At 37.9% G+C, this 23,132-nt stretch overlaps 1 protein-coding gene across 1 annotated transcript; it reads right to left on the bottom strand.

Moving 5' to 3' along the window:
• Positions 1-5,715: 5,715 nt before the first annotated feature.
• Positions 5,716-21,261, bottom strand: homer3b (homer scaffold protein 3b). Its single transcript, XM_060878686.1, has 9 exons — positions 20,977-21,261; positions 15,188-15,344; positions 14,971-15,102; positions 13,755-13,862; positions 10,561-10,700; positions 9,406-9,562; positions 8,356-8,466; positions 7,901-7,981; positions 5,716-7,810 (listed from the first exon to the last, which is right to left on the bottom strand). Exons 1-9 carry the CDS (start codon positions 20,979-20,981, stop codon positions 7,625-7,627), a joined length of 1,077 nt encoding a protein of 358 aa, XP_060734669.1. The 5' UTR covers positions 20,982-21,261; the 3' UTR covers positions 5,716-7,624.
• Positions 21,262-23,132: the final 1,871 nt, after the last annotated feature.

Here is a 23,132-nt window from a genome sequence, read left to right as displayed (position 1 = left end):
CGTATCAGAGGACCTGTCATGGACCACCAACACCTCCAGCCTGGTCAAGAAAGCCCACCAGCGCCTGTTCTTCCTGAGGACACTGAAGAAACGTCACCTGTCCTGGTGAACTTTTATTGCTGTGTGATTGAGAACCTCCTGAACAACCGTGTTATAGTCTGGTATGGGAACTGCACAACCGCAAAAGGCAAGGCACTGCAACAGGTGGTGAAAACCGCACAGCGCGTCACAGGAACTCAACTTTCAGCTATTGTGAGGACCTGTAAAAGAAACGCAGTCTGCCTTGAGCTCGCAGCATTCTTAAAGACTTCATGAGCCTCCGGACAAAAACCAGACTAAGGAACAGCTTTTTCCCTAGAGCTGTGACCTTACTGAAATCTGCCCCCCGATGACCACCCACCCCTGAATATTATGTCTATAGCACCTCTATATTTGTCTATATAATATATAACACTGTGCATATTTCATGCCTATATAATACTGTGTATATTTCAAGTCTATAGCACCCAACCTGTATATCTTGTATATTAATACCTATATATCCATAGCATATTCATCTGTATATCATCCTGTTCATACTGTAAACACTGGAATCATCCTGTATATACTGTACATCTTATATGCCTTGTACATGTGTAATGGCTATAAAGTTGAATCTAATCTAATCTAATAAAGTGCCTTAAAATGTGCAGTTATATGATGAGCCCAGGCTAAGCCGTTATTGGCAGTTAGTTGGTTAAGGGTGGGACGTTTCATATTTTAATCAGCATTTGATTGGAGGTTGCAGAATGACGTCATCAAAATAGTTTTATCCTAATGGGAAATAAAATGTGAATGCAGATTTTGCCATTGTTTAGAACAAGCTAGTTATGGATAGTCTTGAGGCCCTACATATCCATACTGAAAGAGACGCACCGGAACTGGAAATCTGAGGACTAGACAAACATCCCCTGATTCTTTTTTGTTTTACCATTTTCAGTTTACATGCTTTATTAGACAGCAAGTAGTAATTATATCTTCACATTTGCTTTCTGGTTAAAAATGATTTAAATTACGAATTGAACCAACTGATTAACTACTGTAATGTTTTAGTTTACTGGAACAAAAAAGCTGAAATGGCGCCACCTGCTGGTCAATATCCCATCTACACACACAAAACAGACAGATCCCAAAAGCTGCAGCACAATCATCAACCTGCCATCACATGGACATAGGTTTTCTGCAGGATAATTGCCAGTTTCATATTTAGAAATAAAAGCCTCAAATGTCCAGCTCGTGTAGGTTCTCAGTTACATTTTGTATTTTTTTTATATAAGTCCTGATTTTTCTGAGTTTACTTATGCTAATTCTGTAACAAAACCCAATGCAAATCTTTATGAGGCTTTTGGAGGAATTAATTTATTTGTTGTTTACACAAGAAAATGTCAGGCACTGGTATATAATATTATTATCCAACAATCACATCATTGTATGAAATTCAACTGTAATATCCTTGTAATTAGGAAACTCCATCCTAAAAATGAAATATCTTTTCTGAATATTGGGGAAAAAAATCTATTTTGTATTTCTTGAATTTGTAGATTTTCTGTTTTTCTTAGTCTACATGGATTTACTGAAAAGTAAATGTTGGTATCTTCAAAGTGAATGGTGATTTCAAACCCATTGCTACAGTCATTAAGATTCCTTATCTTCAACAACTAAAATTCTGTGTAAGGTTATCAACAGAGGGAAATACACAAGTCTTACACTTATAGCCAACTAATGAGTCCTTTACAGCAATAAAATCTCATAAATTGATTCCCCATCCACCTGCGGACTGCAACAGCAGTATCCTGATAAAATGGTAAGGTTTATAACATCTATAAAGGTGATATATTATATTTTATGTAACAGCACTCGCTTTTGTGACATGACATGATTTTGCAAAGTGGGTGTAGCTTAATCCTTCTTCAGTGTTATAATACAGTGGATGGGAGTGGACTTTTTAAAAATAATTTTTAACTTTTGATATTTTTATTATTGTAGTTTAAGAGATTATATGCTTTATGTAACAACAATGAACAAATCATTTCAGCCTGTAGCATCTTATCTTAAATTAGACAGAGCGAGAGAGAGAGAGAGAGAGAGAGAGAGAGAGAGAGAGAGAGAGAGAGAGAGAGAGAGAGTTTCTTTAGACATACCAGGCTTGATTGCATTAAAAGCTTCAGAGGTAGCTGTGGTTCATTTGTTATCTGGATGATCTCCAAGATTGATGCACAGACACTGCTTTAACAATACAGGGCTATAGTTATGAGGAAAAAGGACAGAGGCATTTCAAATTTTATACAAATATTGTTTTCTGACTAAAAGCAACATGCCAAAGCCTTAGGCACATGTAAATGAAAGTTGTGAGATTTTTTCAGAAATAAAGAAACAAGATTCTAAAATGAAAATGACTATAAAGTAGAAATAAAAAAAAACATTTGGGTGTGATCAATATTTGCATTAAAAACTGCATTCATTCTCTGAAAATATGCTATTGTCTATATGCTGTCTTCTGAGAATTTTCTGTATGAAGTGTGTATGTCCTCTTGGTGCCCTGACCCTGACCAGCTAAAACACTGAAGATGAATAAATGCAATGTTAACCATCTACATGAAGACTGATAAAAAAAAACAACAACTGATAAATATCAACTAAAAATGATTTGTTTTAAATAAGAAACATGAATCATCAATAAAATGTATTTTTTTCTACTTACTAACGTTAAAGCACGCAGTGGTCCCAATTTACCATACTCAAATGTATTATTATTATTATTATTATTATTATTATTATTATTAGTAGTAGTAGTAGTAGTAGTAGTAGTAGTAGTAGTAGTATTAGTAGTAGTATTATTATTACATCCATTATTTTTATGGCATGTAATATTGGATTTAATAGATAATATTCCTGAGAAGTTTACATTGATTTATTTGCCTAAAAAATGCCAGATACACCACTACATACATGAAGCGATACCATTTTCACTATGTAACATATAAGGAAACATACCTCTGGGCCCCTGTATAATGGAATGAGGCTGAATATGTGGTTTCACTTTCTGATATTTTGTTCTTGTCTCCCATTACTAAGAAAGAGAGGAATTGCTGCAGGACATGTGGAATACGTATGGGACGATCGATAATCAAGTGCTTGTATTGAACCAGTAAATGACAGAATGTCATTTAAAATTTTCTACTGAAAATTGACTGGATTCTACCGTCTCTGTGGTTGGCAGAGGAGAGGACCATCTATACTGGAAGAGGAGCTGGAGAATGAGAATTGTTTGTCTCCTGTAATTCCTGGTGCTGCATCTAACCCACAAATATTCATGTGCACACTGAACATAAAGGTCTGAAATCTGAGATGATGCTAAAAATCTTGACAAGAACTGACCTCACTGACATTGGTGCTTTCTATCCGCTTTAACAACTGGTGAGACTTTGTGCGAGACATACGATTCTCTCTGTGTGGTTTCAGGAGGTTTGTCATCTCTGCTTCATTGTGGTAGCTAAGAATAAACTAACAGGCCTAGGCACAGCTGATAGCATAGGGAGATGCTGGAAACTCTCAGCCTGTGTGCTGTGGAAGTCTTTGTATCTTTGGTCTGAATGCATTTTCAGGTTGGTGGTCAGTTTGGTCCACGCTGGGACTTGGCTGAGAGGTGAAAGACGATGAGGAATGAAGGAGTGGGCCACTTCTGTCTCATACTCCCTGATATCCTGAAGATCCTTGTGGTCTACTTTTGCCTGAAAGGGCTGATAAATAGCAGCTCTTTTGGTTAAGGATGCAAATGATTTAAAGTCTTGATGGAAAGTTTTCTCATATGCCTCCTTTATGCCTAAAGTCTGCCTGGTGTCCACCCCAAAATGTGTGATAACCTGGAGAGAGTCTCTCTAAATAAAGGTTGAGGCAATGACAAGCCCATATTTACACTGAGCACCATTAAAAAGGCCTTAGGTCACTAATCTATCGCAGGGGATCCTTGTTGAAAAAATAAAGTCTGACCTGGAGGTGCAGAAATAAGAAGGAACTTGAGATTATTTTATTTACAAAATGTCAAAATTTTAAGACAGCAGAATAATAATAATAATAATAATAATAATAATAATAATAAAAATATTATTATTATTATTATTATTATTATTATTATTATTTTTTTATTATTAATATTTTTTATATTTATTATATTGTATTATATTTTATTATATTTATTATATTTTATTATATTTTATAATATAATAAAATATATATTTTATTATATTGTATTTTATTATTAATATTTTATTATTATTATATTATTAATATTATTATAATATTATTTTAAAAGAAATTAAAAATCCCAGAAACACCAGAATTTATCATCCTGCCTCAGAATACACCTTGGAATAAGGCATATATCATTCATTCATCTTCACTCACACAATCACACACTACGGACAATTTTTCCAGAGATGCCAATCAACCTACCATGCATGTCTTTGGACCGGGGGAGGAAACTGGAGTACCCGGAGGAAACCCCCGAGGCACGGGGAGAACATGCAAACTCCACACACACAAGGTGGAGGCGGGAATCGAACCCCGACCCTGGAGGTGTGAGGCCAACGTGCTAACCACTAAGCCACCGTGCCCCCCAGGCATATATCAAATAATTATAAATGATGTTTTGGTCAAGAAATATTCTTCTAGCTATTTTCATTTACAATGCACTAACTTCAACTACCAAAATTAAATCCACTGATTAATTTAGTAAATAAAGCTGGCATCTTAAAACAAACAACAAAGTTTTTGAAAAACAACCAAAGTCCAGTACTTATCGGTTTGGCTTCTTGTAAGCACAATTTTATACTTGCATTACATGCTGAGAGACACTGAAATGTTTTACCTTACAGCATGTTTACCAAGTGGGGTATATAACCTATGCGACACACACACACACACACACATTTTGTTGTTGGAGATTTAATTATTAATGGTTTCCCCGGACAACCAGAACATCTCTTCTGACTTCAAGCTCCTGAAATATATATAAATAGCTTGAGATTATCAGTACTGAATATCTCTGAGGTAAAAATTCATCCTTTCAGACTAATGTCAAAACTACAGTAATTGAATAGTGCATTATAGACGTATTAAAAACAGTCTTCAGTCTCCTAATTCCAAATAATCTACAATTTGTGTAACCGCACTAGTTTTTGCTTCTTCTTTCTTTTTTTGTTTGTTAGTCATTTGACCTTTGATTAAAACCTTGGGATTTTCCAGACTGTTTCCAAGAATCCTCGAACCTGTAGTGAAATTGTATCATTGCTAAATCTTCACTAATGTAAATGTCTTCTTCCGTATGCAAGTGTTTTTCTTCATTTAATCAGCAGTTTGGTCATCTATTAATTCCCACCTACTCTTTCTTATAATACAACAACCAACTAGGGAGGTAGAGCGCTAGCACAAGTTTAAGGCACACAAAGTCAGCCAAACACAACTTTTTGAACAGTGCAGAGTTAACAGATGCCCATGACTGTTGCACTGATTGACAGTTAAGAGAGAACATCATCCCTGGCTCTGCATGGAAAACTCAAAATCTATAAAAAATTTTTTTATAAAAAAAACATTGAAACAAGGTAATAGGCCATGACTGATCACATGCACATCGACAAAGCATTGTCTGATACAATGTAAAGATAACAGTGAAAACAGTTTTTCACAGAAGATAAGACAGTACCTTTTATTGAGACCCAATTAAAAAAGGACAACATTTTTCATATTCATTATATCAGCATTAGAAAAATAGCAAATTTATGCAACATTGTGAATGGACAGCAAAGAGCTGCTCAAGAAGAAATGGCAATACCGAAAAGGGTCATTGTTAATATTGAATAGTTTGCATGGTGAGAAACCAGAGCTTATGCGCAGCTGTAAGTCTGAACCTCGGCGCGTTTTGTAATAGCTCTGTTTAACTCATGGTATAAGAAAAACCATCACTTATTCTAAATTTGCAATATGACACTTTAAAATGAATAGTAAAAAGTTCACAGCTGAAGCAGGAAGTTCGTATAAAGTCCTTGAGGAGTTGCAGCATATCGTGCAAAGAAATGTTAAGTGTAAGCAGTCATATTTTAATGTTTCATATTCATCTCTAAAAAATTATGATGGGATATACAATACAAAATACTATAAATAAGCAGCGAAACAATCTAGCTCTCAGGAACTCTCCACTTGCAGTCTCTAAATCGCCTACATTTACTGTTTCAATATACCACAGTCAAACATACACTATATGGCCGAATGTATGTGGACACCAGACCATTGTACATATAACAATCTCAGTCCACATTTAGTACCTCATACTCTGTTATGAGAGCATTAACTAGGACAGGTGAAGAGGTCTGGGGTGCAGTCTGTGTTTCAGTTCATCCCAAAGGTGTTCAAGTAAGGTTGAGTCAGAGTCAGGGCGTTTGTGCAAGACACGATCTTCCAGTTGAACCTCAACACACCATGTCATAATGGAGCGTGCTTTGTGCACGGAAGCTTTGTCATGCTGGAACTGATATTGTAACACTACAGCATACAAATACACTGTATAAAACTGTGTGCTTCAAAGAAGAACCAGATATGAATGTAATGATCAAGTGTCCATATACTTTTGGCAATACAACGTATAGGCTATAGAGCAGATTATATCAATAATACACAGATTTACAAATTCCTTAGAAGTCCAAAAAAAGCAGCCTCATAGTGGTCGAAGTAATAGTAAGGATACTGTAAACTAATGACTTGGTGTTTCATCATCGTTGTCTATGATCAGGTCTGAAGCTTTGGCAGTGGTAACTACTATTGCAATGAGAGCTACATTAATCTTTACTACACATTATGTAGTGTTTCACTAACTACATCCTTTGCAACAAACAATGGTATATAATACATCAATCATATCAGAATTTTTGCATACCATTACATATCTAGATTTAGATATCAAGTTTAATCCCAGTTATGCACATTTTACTACTTAATGCATGCTCCCAAGTTGGGATCTCCCATTAATTACATTCTGATTTTAAATGGGAAAGAACGGCCTACATGCACACGTACTGAAGATCAAGCAGTCGTACTGTAGATGAAATGGTATCAGATAAGAGAGACACAGGAAACCTTTATCCCATTCTTACACTCTCATCTCACTTGTACCTTTTAGGATGAGAGCTGTACATAAAGCTGATTTTTTAATACAATTTTTTGTTATTTTGTCTATAAATCATTACATAACAATGTAAGTCACCTGGGTAGTTGATCTATCAGGATATGAATAAAGCAGAGGCAGGGAAAACATTAGAGAAAAACAAAATCAGTAACAAGTAACATGCATGTTTACAAGAATAACAGAAATGTTGAGGGATAAAATCCAAGTCTTATTTTAATAATCACAGGTTTCTGTCTCTAAACCGTAGTGACTGAGTGAAGTGTAATTTTGCCAATTTATTTCTGAGATTTGGAAAAAGTAACGTAGACCACTATAGTGGATTCACGTTTAAGAGGAATTAATTGCTGTGCTTCTTCTCTACATGCCTGTGCGATTTAGTGGTCTGATGTTTGACGCACGTGATTGGTGCTATTTATTTAAAAAGTTGTCCAGGCTCTGCCTCAAGTTGTTCAGATCAAAAATCTTGACGTCCAGCACTTCGATGACTTTCCGCACTTGGCCCTCTGCCTGCTGCCTTGCCTCCATCGAGGATGCTAAATTCTGCTCTGCTCTCTGCACTTGCTGCTCCAGCTCCAAGTTCCTCTGCTCCAGTTCCTAATGACAAAGCAAAAACGCTTCCAGTTACATTAAATCAACTTCTCTGCAGCACCAAGAAGAGTTATTAACAAAGAAGCTCAGGCTTACCTGCATTCTTTTATTAATCTCTTCCCTCTCCTCCACCAAATCCTGGAAATCTGATTTCCTGCCTTGAAGCTTGTTAATTTCCTGCAAGAATATTTTTATCCAAAAGTTTTCTGACAGAAACAGACTGCTTTGCAAAACATATAACGTACGTGTGTGTCTTGAGGAGCTGGCAGAATCAGTACACAAATCAGAAGAAGCAGTAATTAAATAATGAAATTAACGGTTCCATATGCCAGCCTCATAGCTCAAACTATGACAAACAGCAATTGAAGTGCTAAAGTATTGGCACCTTTCAGAAAAATAAACAAGACTAAACATTACACATGATCAAATAATTAAAATAAATATTTGCTTGGTAACCATCAAGTGACTGAAATGACCATGATATGTGCAGCGTGATCTTATAAACGGTCACATTTTTTTGCCCCAAGTGCTACAATGAAGAATGCTTATACTTCATCTTTAGCCATTAGGAGGGCTTCCATATCCTCTACAGACTGGAAGAGATCCTCGGTCTTGTTTTCACTTGCAGCAGAATGTACGCTTTGCTCTTCCAGCTCGGCCACCTGAAATTCAGAACGAGACGGGTGTGAATAACGTCCTCACAACTCATCCCCAAAATATTACCATAATAGTGACACATAGTAATCATACTATGACCTAAATACAGTTCTTCAAAACCACACGTTAACGCTGTGCTTAATTCAGAGGCGACAAATCTTTGCTCTGTCGTGTCGAATTTCTAGGTGCACTATTCAGATTACACAAATAAGCTATGTGTACTGTTGTTCACCCATCTGAGGTTGCCAGATATTTCTTAAGTAGAAGAGGGTCTAAATCACCATCTTCAAACATAAATATTTGGCTTTAAACCTGAAAAGATTCAGGGAGAAAAACATTTGGTGTCAAACAGCACAATAAAACACGATATAAAATGCTGACAGTGATTATATACAAAATACTCACAATCAACAATACGTTGCAGACATATTAGTAGACTTTAAAAGTACTTTAAAAATAAAGTAGACTTTATTTCAATGCCTACCTTCTCCCATTCATTATATACAATATGTAAAATGAGAAGATTGCATTGAATAAACATCTAATATTAGTCTAGTATATTTGTATTATACTTGCATTCTCATAATTTAGAAGCTTGTAAAATAGCACTTGATCCAGCACATGCTATTATTTATTCATTTTATTATTACTGCAATTATGAACAAACTATGCGTGTCAATCCAATTCCGAAGGAAAAATCTTTGGAGATGTGTTACCATCATGGTGATGCCTCGGTGTCTCCGTGATTAGACACAGAAACACCAACAAAATCTTCAGAGCTGCTTTTTGCGATACATTTATTTGTAGTTCTGAATGGGTTTTAGAGTCGGGTTCGTCAAAACAGTTTTTAGACTGTTTAGTAGCGAGATCGACAGCCATGTATAGTGAGCTGCTTCGCCGAAGAGTCTGCTGCGAACGAAATGAAGATGAAGGAAACAACTAACCTGATCTCGGAGTCTGTGCGTCTCCTGCTGATACTCCGAGAGCTGATTCTTCCACTGTTCAATGCTGCTGTTGGCTTCATGCAGCGCTGCAACAAGCTTAGCGTTGCTCTTCCTCAGAGTGAACAGCTCGGCCTCCATGCTTACCTCGCATATGGATCTAGAGAAAGCCAGATCACATATGGCAGGAGTATGATATGAACACCTTCAAAGGAACGTAATCACATACTCAGGTAAAGCTGTATTGAATATAATACAGCGTATGAACTAAATATTTGCACATGTGAACATATCCTTTAATAGACATCCTGTAGTTCTGGTGTTAACATACATATGTTCACAGCCATGGTTTCCCATAATGTTTTATGGCTCCCTGCCAATTTTCCCACCATTCAGCTCTTACTGATCATACAACAGATACCAGAAGGGGAGGGTGAGGGTTAAAAGTGCTTTCTAACTACATCTTTTAGAACTGTGGCTTAAACTGCGTTACAGAGGAAAGCAGAGGAAAGATCTGCCCTCTTCCACATACAGGAACTCACAGACACTCATAAGTGGTTAGTAATGCTGTGATTCATGTGGAGATATGTGAAGAGTATGCCAACCCTCTCACTAAGAGAGCATAGCCAATTTGGTTAATTGTTGTTTTTGGTTTTTTTGGCTACTCAAAAAGATGCTGTGTGTCAAGTACTGAATTTGTGATTTTTTTTGTGGTCTGGAGAGATGTTCTCTCTCATCTCACTCATTTTCTACCGCTTATCCGAACTACCTTGGGTCACGGGGAGCCTGTGCCTATCTCAGGCGTCATCGGGCATCAAGGCAGGATACACCCTGGACGGAGTGCCAACCCATCGCAGGGCACACACACACACTCTCATGCACTCACGCAATCACACACTACGGACAATTTTCCAGAGATGCCAATCAACCTACCATGCATGTCTTTGGACCGGGGGAGGAAACCGGAGTACCCAGAGGAAACCCCCGAGGCACAGGGAGAACATGCAAACTCCACACACACAAGGCGGAGGCGGGAATCGAACCCCCAACCCTGGAGGTGTGAGGCGAACGTGCTAACCACTAAGCCAGAGTGCCCCGGAGAGATGTTGTGTATGTGAAATATTATTATTGGATAAATGTCACACGTTGGTGTCTTACCCTTCTGAACGTATCTTTTTAACACACTCCTTCTTCATGGCCAGCTCAAGGTCTGCGCTCTTGCTGCGAAACAGCTTGTCCTCCCCAGAGCCATTTACACACAGAAGTGCTGTCAGAGAGCGCCGGTCTCCAGACAGAGCCTGAAGAACAGACAGCCAAAAGGTGAAAAGGATTCTGGCTTAATAAGAACCCCTAATTAAACTCTCCAGAATAACAGACCACAGTTTCTCTTATACTGTACTTAGTTAGTAGTATTACTAACTGCTGCAAAGTAGTCTGAAATGTAGAAGATAAGGTTTCGCTTTTACCCGTAGATGCATAGAAATAAAATGCATAGTTTTTTTTTAACAAGGATTGAATGTGGATTGATTCACTTTGACTCACTCACTCACTCACACACACTCTCACTCACTCACACACACTCTCACTCACTCACACACACACACTCTCACTCACTCACACACACACACTCTCACTCACTCACACACACACACTCTCACTCACTCACTCACACACACACACTCTCACACACACACACTCTCACTCACACACACTCTCACTCACACACACTCTCACTCACACACACTCTCACTCACACACACTCTCACTCACACACACTCTCACTCACACACACTCTCACTCACTCACGCACACACACTCACACACACTCACGCACACACACTCACGCACACTCACACACACACTCACACTCACGCACACTCACACGCACACTCACACGCACACTCACACGCACACTCACACGCACACTCACTCGCACACTCACTCGCACACTCACTCGCACACTCACTCGCACACTCACTCGCACACTCACTCGCACACTCACTCGCACACTCACTCGCACACTCACTCGCACACTCACTCGCACACTCACTCGCACACTCACTCGCACACTCACTCGCACACTCACTCGCACACTCACTCGCACACACACTCGCACACACACTCGCACACACACTCGCACACACACTCGCACACACACTCGCACACACACTCGCACACACACACTCACACACACACACTCACACACACACTCACACACACTCACTCACACACACTCACTCACACACACTCACTCAAACACACTCACTCAAACACACTCACTCAAACACACTCACTCAAACACACTCACTCAAACACACTCACTCAAACACACTCACTCAAACACACTCACTCAAACACACTCACTCAAACACACTCACTCATGTAAGTCTCCTGAAAGTCTCCTGAAATCTTTTTTAACAAGAGAAAATAGAATACAAATAGAATTAATTATTTGATAATTAAATAATGTGAAAGTGACGTGACATACGGCTAAGTATGGTGACCCATACTCAGAATTCGTTCTCTGCATTTAACCCATCCAAAGTGCACACACACCGTGAACACACACCCGGAGCAGTGGGCAGCCATTTATGCATTTATTTATACACCCGGGGAGCAGTTGGGGGGGTTCGGTGCCAGTCGTGGCCAGCCCTAGACTCGAACCCACAACCTTAGGGTTAGGAGTCAGACTCTGTAACCATTCGGCCATGACTTCACCCAATATTTTGTTCCATAGAGTTGCATCACATTCCCAATTTTCCACTGGGACATCGAACAGATTTCAATATGATGAAAACACACTTTCCTAACTATTTATAGCATATTTATAGCAACTATTTATAACTATTTATTACATGACGCATTTCATATTATTAGTGTCCATGTACTATAAAAATTCTTTGAAGTATTCGGGGGTTTACATTCTCTTTCAACACCACAGACCACATGCTGTGCTGGATTTCAAGCCCTGTGCTCTTTCATTATGAAAAAAAAATCCTTTCATTATTAATCCATCTCAAAAAATTCATGCACAACAGCTCGTACTTGCTTGCAGGACTCAATAACATCAACTCCTTAGCTGACAGCGAGAGAAGTGAGATTTAGAAGCCTGCTCTTACGGCATTTTAAAATTGGTTCGAACAGAAAGATGTGACCATCTGTGACGGACAACTCTTCAAAAGCATCTCCATGCAGGTTAACATCAATAGACTGGAAAGAGAAATTGATGGATTATACCTAGAAATAGCAAATGCAAAATCAAGACTTTTATCACAACATGATCATAAGGAATGTATTAACTAGGACATACAGGAAGGAAAATCATTTCCTTTAAACGTGGGCACAATCCATTGCATCCAGCATCAAGAGGTCATACAAACAAGGTCAGAGTTTACACATTATAAGAAGACATCAGATAAGCAGTAACTGGGTTATAAACCTTTAGGCTCCTCTGGAACTTAAGGTTTTACAAGACGGAAAGGCTTTTAGAAACTAAAGGGAACTCTGAAGAGCTTCCTGCTGTCCTGTAGCCACACACTTTCTTATTAATAATGTATATGTATTACAGCTCAATAATAAATAAAAGACAAATTGCTTAATGAGAGATATTTAGAATCAGTATATAAACAACTAACTTTATAAATGACTAAAATGCTACATCTTCAAAGATAAAATACAGACTTAAAAGTCAGCACCACTAAATTAAAATTTTAAATCGCTAACAGCGAGTGAAGCCATAAAGCTGTAGACTTCACACTGAGGCTCCTTATTTATTTATTTATTTATTTATTTGCCTACCTATCTTTTCCATGTATGGTTCCTTTTATCTACCATCGGTTTCAGGCAGGACTCTAAAATATCTTTTATTAATTAAAGAGAAACGTATTTATTCCCATCCACTGGCACACACTCTGTTTACTTGAATCATTCATAATACTCAGGCCAGATTAAAGATGTATAACACTCCAACAGGGACCAACTCATACAGACCTTCCATACTGTTTAAGAGAAGCATACATAGTTTCTTACCTAGATATAAAAGTCTTGTAAGTGTTTAAAGCAACATTTTGAATATATAGATACATGTCATTTTAAAATCTATTTAGCAGTATTTAGCTTAGCATTTTCATCCTTATATTTCAAATATATTTATTTTCATAAGATAATCTAAAGGGCAACAGACACCGTGACATCTAATACGGAGTGTGGATTTTGTGCAGCGTTATTCAAATCACAGCTTCGTATAATCTTACACATTATTTTAGGCACAGCGTAGAAAGAAGGAACCAAAGTCACTTTGTTACAAGTATGAATGTATAATAAAGTGTTATAATGAAAAGCAGGGTAAATACCTGAAGAGGGTCAATGTTTAAACCAGGACATATGAGCTCAAACTTCTCTTGTGATTTCTCCCTCACGAGACGTGCAGCTTCTTTGACTTCTTTGAACTGTTCTGAGAACTGTACAGAGTTCACAAAAGAAATAACAAAACCTACTGTATATTGTATTGGATGGGATTGGAATAGATGAATGGGTGGAATTTTGATAGATTGTTTGGGATCGCTGGCATTGGGATGCATGGGACTGGGATTGGGTTTAGAGGGCATTGGGATAGATGAATAGATGAGGCTGAAACAAAATTAGAAAAAATAAAAACCAGATGGATGGACTCAGTATAGAATTTGAATGATAATGGGATGGGATTGGAATGGGGTTGGGATGTATGGATGGATGAGTTAAGCTGTACCTTTATTAAGATGGATGGATGGATAAAAAGATGGATGGAAGAGAGAAAGATGAGAGATAAGATGAGATAAGATGAGAAAGATGGATGAATGGAAAAGAGATCGAGTGATGATGAGATTAGATGAAATGAACCTTTATTAAGATGGGTGGATGGATAGATAAATGAACTGGGTTAAAATGGGACTGGGATGAAACTGGGGCAGGACTAGGTATGGGACTGGGGTTGAGATGGATGGATGGATGGATGAGATAAGCTGTACCTTTATTAAGAAGGAGGGATAGATGGATGGATGGATCGATATGAGAGAGAAAGTTGAGAGATTAGATGAGATGTACCTTCATTAAGAAAGATGGATGGATGATGAGATGAGATGAGATGAGATGAGATGAGACAAAACGAACCTTTATTAAGATGGGAGGATGGATGGATAAATGAACTGGGTTAAAATAGGGACAGGACTAGGTATGGGGTTGGTGGGTGGGTGAATGGATGGGCTGATATACGGGTGGATAGACGGATGGATGAATGGGTACGGGAGGTAAGTGTTTAGATCTTGTAAGTGATCCAGCTTGTTACAGCATTCAAACAAAGCACAATGTATTAAAAAATACATTTACAAAAAATACAAAAAAACATTTAACATTTAATTTTTTAAATCAAGACTGACTACACAACTAATTACTAATTGCAATCCAACTGCAATCTGGGGTCACATTTTTAAAAACACATTCATTATAATTACACCTTTTTACGTAATTAACAGTTAATCCAATTTGTTTTCTTATCACATCTTATTCCAGGAATTTTGTGAAACTGGTCACCTGCTGAAGATGCTGCTCTGTAGAAAAGCCTAATCCATACACTGTGTTTGCCCTGCTGTCTGCCCACTGCCCAAATTTCTGCGATGTCTTGGTGAAGGTCATGTTAGGTGTTACTGTGCTGTTTATAATTGCCTGAGTCAAAGCAAATGTCAACAAGTCAAAATAATGAACTCAAAATAAAGACCATATGGCTTGTAGCGCTCTTTAGCGGTCTTACCTTCGTGCCGCCGACACTGATGATGCGATACACAGTCCTGTTGGCGTCATAGAAGAATGACACAGTGACGGCATGCTTGCTGGCAGGAATCCAGTTTCGCTTAGTGGCCGGATCGATCTGGAAGACGTGTGCCTTTGTGCTAAAGAGAGGCTGCTCCCTGTAGTGGACCACAATACACAAATTAAATCTTTTTGAAGACTTCTTTAAAAATGTTCTGTTAAATCCACCTCAAATTAATAGACCATCACAGATTTACTTCATACTGACACCATTCCCACTATATAGTTTGTTTCTGCACTCTAGAGGATCTAAAAAAAGGGGGCGTGGCCCTAATTTTACTGTAAAAACAAGTGCGAAATAAAAAGTCGCCATAAGTAATTGCTTTGAACTATTTATGCTAGATGAAATTTTCACGAATTGTTGTCTAGTACAATATGTCTTTAACTTCTAAAATAGGTTCAAGGTATATGATATTTTGTGTCGTTGCTAATTAAAATATGCTTAGTCAAGTTGTAGAATTCTTTTTATGGTAGACTCAAATATGCATGTAAATCTAGGTGTGAAATCTTTTTAACAGCCCATAAATTGTCTGAGTCTGAGTTCCATCTGTTATAATCCTAGTTCTTTAACCAGAACACTAGTACTGTTCCTAAAAAAATACATTACATTATATTCGCTGTAGTATGGAGAGGACTTTGATCCTAGGAATGAAATAATTATTACTATTTTATTATTCATGATTTGACAAATAAGCAACCATGGATCTTGTATTTTTGTGGTAAGATACATCTTATTCTAACTATCAATCCCTGAAATTTTCATGCATCCAACATAAATAATTCAAAAAGGTAACAACTTACTGAACTTTTTTCTGAAGCACTGGGTTTTTTTTAACAGTAAAATTAGGACCAAACCTGCATTTTATATCTCAAAATCAAATGCAGACACAAACCTGAAATTTTACACACTATTTACAGGAAATACTGACGTTATTTCCAGAAAGCATGAAGCTAATCTGAGATGGTCGGTCAGGAGGCCTCAAGGGATTTCACATGGATTGAATCACTAATGGCTAAAGCTTAGGTACTGATTCTAACTTTACTGGATGTCACAAGTGAAGCATGCCTGTGACACTTTATTGCAAGTCACTTGTGTAAGGTTTTAAAAGTTGCTATAATGGACAGCGCGTGCTTCTGGTAAATGAAGTCTGACCTGCTTCGGCTTCCTCTGGTTTTTCTATATTCTCTGATTTTGGGAGTTTGAAAGTGTTGCATTTTACAAACACAGTATAGAACATACTGTAATGGATCCAGATCTTGAGATTCTACAATTTAACTATGGCAAACAAAACTAAGCTAAGCAATTTAGCTGTCAGCTCCAGAATTATTGGCTACAATTTAGATAAGGTGCAAAATAATCGTTAAAACTGATCATCATACAATGATTTTGAATTTACACACAAACTGCAGGGGAAAAAAAATATTAATTTGTTTTTAATGAAGAGTTTTTAAATAAAGGCACTACTAAAAAATATTTCAAATAATTGCAAACAAGTTGAACATTTTTTAATTGACTTACAGGAAAACTGCTTCTGCTAAAAGCCTTACAGTGTGTTTCCTTGGGCGGTAATTATGAAGTAACACAAATGTAAAATTCCTCTACCATCTATTCACCAGTCTTCTCTGGCTGGAACAGATTCTCTGCCAGCAAAAAAAAATCTTCAACAGTAGGCTAGTGTAGTGTGTGCCAAAGCAGTGTTTGCTACGCTCAATCTTTTCCTTTTTCGGAATTTAAAAGACATGACAATTTTAAATCGGAATATAATGCTTCATATTGATTTTTATTGATTTGCCCATAGTGACAATTTCGCTTAGCTTGATACTATTTCTTCCCATGATCCAGCTCTTTTAGTTAGAACAAATCCCAAATGGGGTCATATTCACTTTGTTTGTGCCCTAGATAAAACAGAACAATACAGCTGAGCGCCCAGCTTGTGTGATGTAGAAAGACATCTGAGATTCAGTCCCACAACATTGCTTGTGGGTCATCTAGTAAAGTCTACACTCAAAATTTTCACTTGAAATTTTCTTGGTATTCACACTTTCATGAATGGGTGGTGCAACCATTTAGCACCTGCTTTAGTTTTTTTTTTTTTTTTTCATTTGGCTGCTGTAATATTAATCATCTCCACTTAAAAAAAAAATAACGTTGCATGCCGCAATCTATTTATAGAAGTGACTCGTTTATAAAAGTCAGAAATGTATTACAGAATGTCTTCTCTGATGAGATGAATAACGTTTCTATCGATCTAAACGCTGAGAGAGAAGCTTGAACCACTCAGCATAAGTGCTCAGGCCAACAGCGTTGGTGCCTCCTCACACTTTACGGTGAGCCTGCGCCAGCTGAGCAGACAAAGACGGCAGGTTCACGGAGTGGTCACGTTTCTGAACAGATGCCATTGGTGCGTTTATATTTACAAAGCTAATACATGCAATCCGGAACTAATATGTAGCTTTTGCAATGTCATCTCAGTCGATCTGCTTCAAGTCGTCCTCTCTCACTGGAAAATTCAAAAAAGCGTAAAATCGAGTTACATAAACCTGGTTTCCAAATCACTTATCTTAATTTCACGAATTTTACTACTTGTACTCAAGTCACTAACCAATGGAAAAGCGTTAGGTATAGGGTTTCATGATAGGAAAGACACACACACAAGTCTGAGATACAGTGCAAGGTTTGAATTTAATACTGAACCATGGAGAGCCGTGCTGCTAGGTGTTGAATTATTAGAAATAATTTCTACTTTTTGGCTGAGGACACAATATACAAAGAGGAGCATACACACAATAATAAGCATCTAGTCATCTAATATCAACAGAAAATATGGAGGTAGGACATGATTCCTTGGGTTGGTTTTTCCAGTATGATTCCAGAGGCTTTACTGAGCACTGATATACCAGGATGTTTACTTCTGAGCCTGGTTGTGTAGATATGCTGCATATTTTTGATCATTTTCATGAAGGGAACCAATAATTCCGGAGTTGCCCGGATCATGACATAACCTCTCAAACACTGTTCTCTGAAAGCTAAATTGCACAACGGTATGATCGGTTATTAGTCACGTTACCTGCCATGCTGGCTTATGTATCACTGTTTTAAGATTTGGCACATAACAGCCTCAAGCAACTTTACAAAACATGCAAAAAGGTTTGCAACTCACTAATAGTATTTTTTTTTGTTTGATTTTTACAGAAACATTTATTTTACCAGAAAAAATATACATTCTGTTGAAAAGCTAGGGATCTTCCATTTGGCTTACAAGAAATGCACCATCTGATGGACTAATCTTCAGAGTCAATCCGCTTGCATCTAGAGGGGCTCTGAGAACAGTTTGGCTGTTCTCAAACAAAATCTCACATTTGGCTCAATCCTTTCTATAATCACTGTAAAAAGAGGACATGAATCTCTGACAAATTTAGCCTACTGGGATTCCCTGGAGGCAATATTAAGATCAGGAATATACATTAATTATGTCTTAAACCCATTTTCCCCCATTCTTAATAAAAAAAGCTGTGAGTATCAACTTGTGCCCAATAGTGAGCTGTTACAACGTTTTGCAAAACATCACAGATATTTGTCAGGCCCTGTTCAGTCTTGGTATTAAGATCTTCCCAGTTACAACTGGACAGATGAGAAGATTAGTCCTTCATGCTTGGAATTTTCAAGTGTCTTCAGTACACACTTGATTGCACTATGAGAAAAGAAAGGTTGTCAGGTCTACAAAAAAAAAATCAGTATGACTTGAAACCCACACCACAAAGGTCTGACAAAAATGGAAAAAAAATAATTTCAGTAAGGTGTCTGACCACGAGCTATCATAACAACTCCAATGCATGGATTAGACACAAGTCCCTAGATCAGACTACAGGATGAACACCATTTTTCCAAATGACAACAGACACAACAACCAAAAATTTAACATAGGCATTCAATCTGATTACAGTGTGCCTATAAGATTATTTCCATTATATTCATGCTCATCACAGCATTTAGTTATCCTACAAGGCTTGATGGAGACATAGGTCATTCTGGAAGCACCCAATCCCATCAGTACAGCTGTGTTTCCGTATAGATAAATGTGATCAGTCAAAGGGACAAGTAGACCCAAACCATATAGGCAAAATACCCTCACCCTAACCTTAGTGTAACAGAGCTGCTGGATCTCCTCATTATAGTGGACAAGTATTCAGGAATATACCATACCATCCTCTTGGTATGAGTCGAATGTGCAATCTCACTCACTCAAAGTGACTCATCTGACCATATACCCTTTTCCACACCTCTGTAAATCAGCACTTATGGTATTTGCATTACTGTATGTTACCATAAGGCTCCTTTGGAATGACACTGTTTGCAATGCAAGCCTACTATATTTCCCCTTACCATAATTTAACATGCATTTTTTGGTCACAATTTTCCAATCCTATCTGCTGATATGTTCCACCTAGAACCAAATGAAGATTACTTTAGTCACTGTTCTTACTCAAACACAGTTGAGGAATCTTTAGGACTGAAGCTTCTTCAATATGGCCCCAATAACAAAGCCTCTTTCAAAATCACTTGGATCTTTTCCAATCTGCATGTCTACTGTATACTTATAAACTGTTGATGAGATTGGTTAATAATTGGATCAACCAAGATGGATAACAGTGTCGAGTCTGGATAGGGTCTAAAATTATTGCAGTTTCAAACATAATTTGCCCTTTCAATGTACTATTATTATTATTATTATTATTATTATTATTATTATTATTAATTATCATTAATATAGTACTACTTCATTCTTTATAACTTAATTCCTTATAACCCTGTAGGGAAGGCAGGGAAGGCATATGATACACACACACACACACACACACACACACACACACACACACACACACACACACACACACAAATATATATATATATATATAAAATATATACTCGTACTGTCTATATTGTCTCACATCCCCTGTATTGTCTTGTATAGTCTATTTCGCCTTGTCTTGTATAGTCCAAGCTAAATGTATGGTGTAGTGTTATTTTCGCCTGTACATTTGAGAGTCACAAACAGCTGGAACCAAATTCCTTGGCCAATAAACCTAATTCTGCTTCTGATTCAGATAGAGAGATATATACATACATACACACACACACACACACACACACACACACACACACACATATATATATATATATATATAAGCTTAATGTATAGTATAATGTTAATGATATAATGTCTGGAACTAATAAATATATATATATATATATATAAACATTAATAGTAGTGATGGGTTTATGGGTTAGGATTTAAGTGTAAATCCTTAGTTTAAATCAACTTTCCTCAGATCAGCCACTTTTGGAGAAAAAAGCATTTTCATCCTGATATGTAATGAGTAAAACATCAGTCTGCTTCAGAGCTTAAAGCAGCTTTAACATTTCATCTCCTCAACACTACAGCTGTCCTGCAGACTAAGGCTTCACTTCACATTATGGCACTAAACAGCATGGTGAGAAACATATGGCACTGTTTACTACACAGTTTGGGACGAAGCCTCGGATTGCCACGTTTAAAGAAACATGTTAGTCGACTTAATAAAGTTAATCAGTTGTTACTCAGAAAACAAACTACAGCCCGGATACCATACAGACACAAATCATGACAAAGTATCACATGTTTACTAAAGTATCCCATGTCTGCACAGACAAACTACACCCAGCTACACTGAAGAAGGAGACAAACTCACCCCATTTTACACAAATAAGTTTGGGAAGTGTTTCTGTTGTAGCTCCAGAAGTAAACAAAAGAGTTCGTTAGCTTTCTGCTTCTTTTTTACTAGACAAAGAGAACTAAAAAGCTCTCCTGAATGCTCAGATAACGTCCTTTTAGAAGTTTAGGATGACGGTTTTGTCCGTTTCTGTCCAGTCGACTCTCGCGTCTTTAGCTCCATATCCAAGCTGTGGAACCCAGAGATGTTTGGTGCTGCAGTGTGGAGAAGACAAGAGCAGTTCAGGACTGGGTCTGGGCTGGAAATGCACTAAAATCAGCAGCACAGTTACTGAAGCACTGCATTAATGGGTTCAGCAAGTGAGGGTTTGCTGCTGCCACCTGCTGGTCACTTCATAATATACACACAGCTCGAGAGGGCGCTCTCTCTCTCTCTCTCTCTCTCTCTCTTTCTTTTCTCTCTCTCTCTCTCTCTCTCTCTCTCTCTCTGTCTTTCTCTCTTTCTCTCTTTCTTTTCTCTCTCTCTCTTTTCTCTCTCTCTCTTTCTCTCTTTCTTTTCTCTCTCTCTCCTCTCTCTCTCTCTCTCTCTCTCTCTCTCTTTCTTTTCTCTCTCTCTTTTCTCTCTCTCTCTCTTTCTCTCTCTCTCTCTCTCTCTGTCTTTCTCTCTTTCTTTTCTCTCTCTCTCTTTTCTCTCTCTCTCAGAACAAACAGAACAAAGGCAGTGGAACACTGTACTGGCTGCTGGAGGAGCCTCTGGTGTGTGGCGGACGCATGGACATCTCCAGTATGGCCGTCTCTGCACTGTCCAGGAATCTTATCTCCGCAGGCATTGTGACACTCCGGGAGCTTGTGAACGTCGCGGGAGCTGACCTGTCGAAGGTGGAGGACCTGGCAGCACGTATGGGAATGCGGTCCCTGCGGGTTGTCTGCCAACTCTTACACCGCTGGAGGTCCTCCCTAACATTTGAGGAGCGTGTTCGGCTGAAGGAATATCAGTATACAGAGGCTGGTCCTGCAGAGGAGGAACCTTTTCCCCAGCTGATCATCGCTCCGGACCTTGACGGGTGTGAAGGCCCCCTCCTGGAGTGCCAGGGCGAGGCGGAGATGGACTTTGGGACAGTGTCGGGGAAGCTGCTCTACAGAGCCAGCGTTAAGGTTTTAAATAAGAAAATACTGAGTGGGAGGGTAGACACCCCATGGAGAAATGTGCTTGGTTTTAATGCTGATATTATACCAGAGTGGAGAGCACTGTACAAACCACCGTTAACCAAAAAAGCTGCCGACCTCCAGTGGAGGATTTTACATTGTATTCTCTGTGAACTCTTTTATTTCCATTTTAAACCCCGATGTTGCACAAAACTGTCCTTTTTGTTCGCAGAGAGAAACTGTTTTTCATGCTTTTATTCACTGCTCCAGGTTACAGTCTTTCTTTGTGTTTTTACGGAGCTTCTTAAGGTCTTTCGATGTTGATTTTACTTTTCAGTGTTTTATTCTTGGTTTTAAATACGTCAGGAGAGACCGGTTCAGGTGCCAACTGATCAATTTTGTCTTTGGTCAGGCAAAAATGGCAATATACCTGAGCCGAAAATACAAAATTGCTCAAATACAGACTGTGAGTCTAAAGTGATCTTCTCCAGACTTATTAAATCAAGAGTACTGACTGATTTTAATTTCTATAAAAGCATGAATAACCTGCACATGTTTCAGTCAGTGTGGTGTTGTAAGAATGTTCTATGCGCAGTCATTGAGGGAGAACTGAGCTTTGCACCAGAGCTAAGCTAATGATGATGATTTATTATCAGTTTACCTCATTTATTTGAGTTATTTTACTACTCTTATTTATTTATTTATTCATTTATTTATATATATATATATATATATATATATATATATATATATATATATATATATATATAGTTATTGAGTTACTCTGATTGCTGTTATTTTAAGTGACTTGTGCAAATAAAGGATGTTAAAAAGTCAAAAAAAAAGTCTCTTTCTTTTCTCTCTCTCTCTTTTCTCTCTCTCTCTCTCTTTCTCTCTTTCTTTTCTCTCTCTCTCCTCTCTCTCGCTCTCTCTCTCTCTCTCTCTCACACACACACAAACACGTTACTGTACTGTTTGCAGCTTTACTTAAATCAAGAGTCTTAACTGATTAAATTAAACTCTTTTTTT

Source organism: Tachysurus vachellii, chromosome 1 (genome assembly GCF_030014155.1).
Source record: "Tachysurus vachellii isolate PV-2020 chromosome 1, HZAU_Pvac_v1, whole genome shotgun sequence".
NCBI classification, from domain to species: Eukaryota; Metazoa; Chordata; class Actinopteri; order Siluriformes; family Bagridae; genus Tachysurus; species Tachysurus vachellii.
The sequence above is the reverse complement of the archived record's forward strand: the minus strand, read 5'-3'. Positions and strand labels throughout refer to the sequence as shown.

Excerpts from the sequence above, each read along its gene's own strand:
- homer3b (XM_060878686.1), bottom strand. Across the intron at positions 9,563-10,560 it reads AAAAAGATACGTTCAGAAGG|ATCCATATGCGAGGTAAGCA; the intron begins GTAAGACACCAA and ends GGCTTTCTCTAG. Across the intron at positions 7,811-7,900 it reads AGATTAATAAAAGAATGCAG|GAACTGGAGCAGAGGAACTT; the intron begins GTAAGCCTGAGC and ends CTTTGTCATTAG.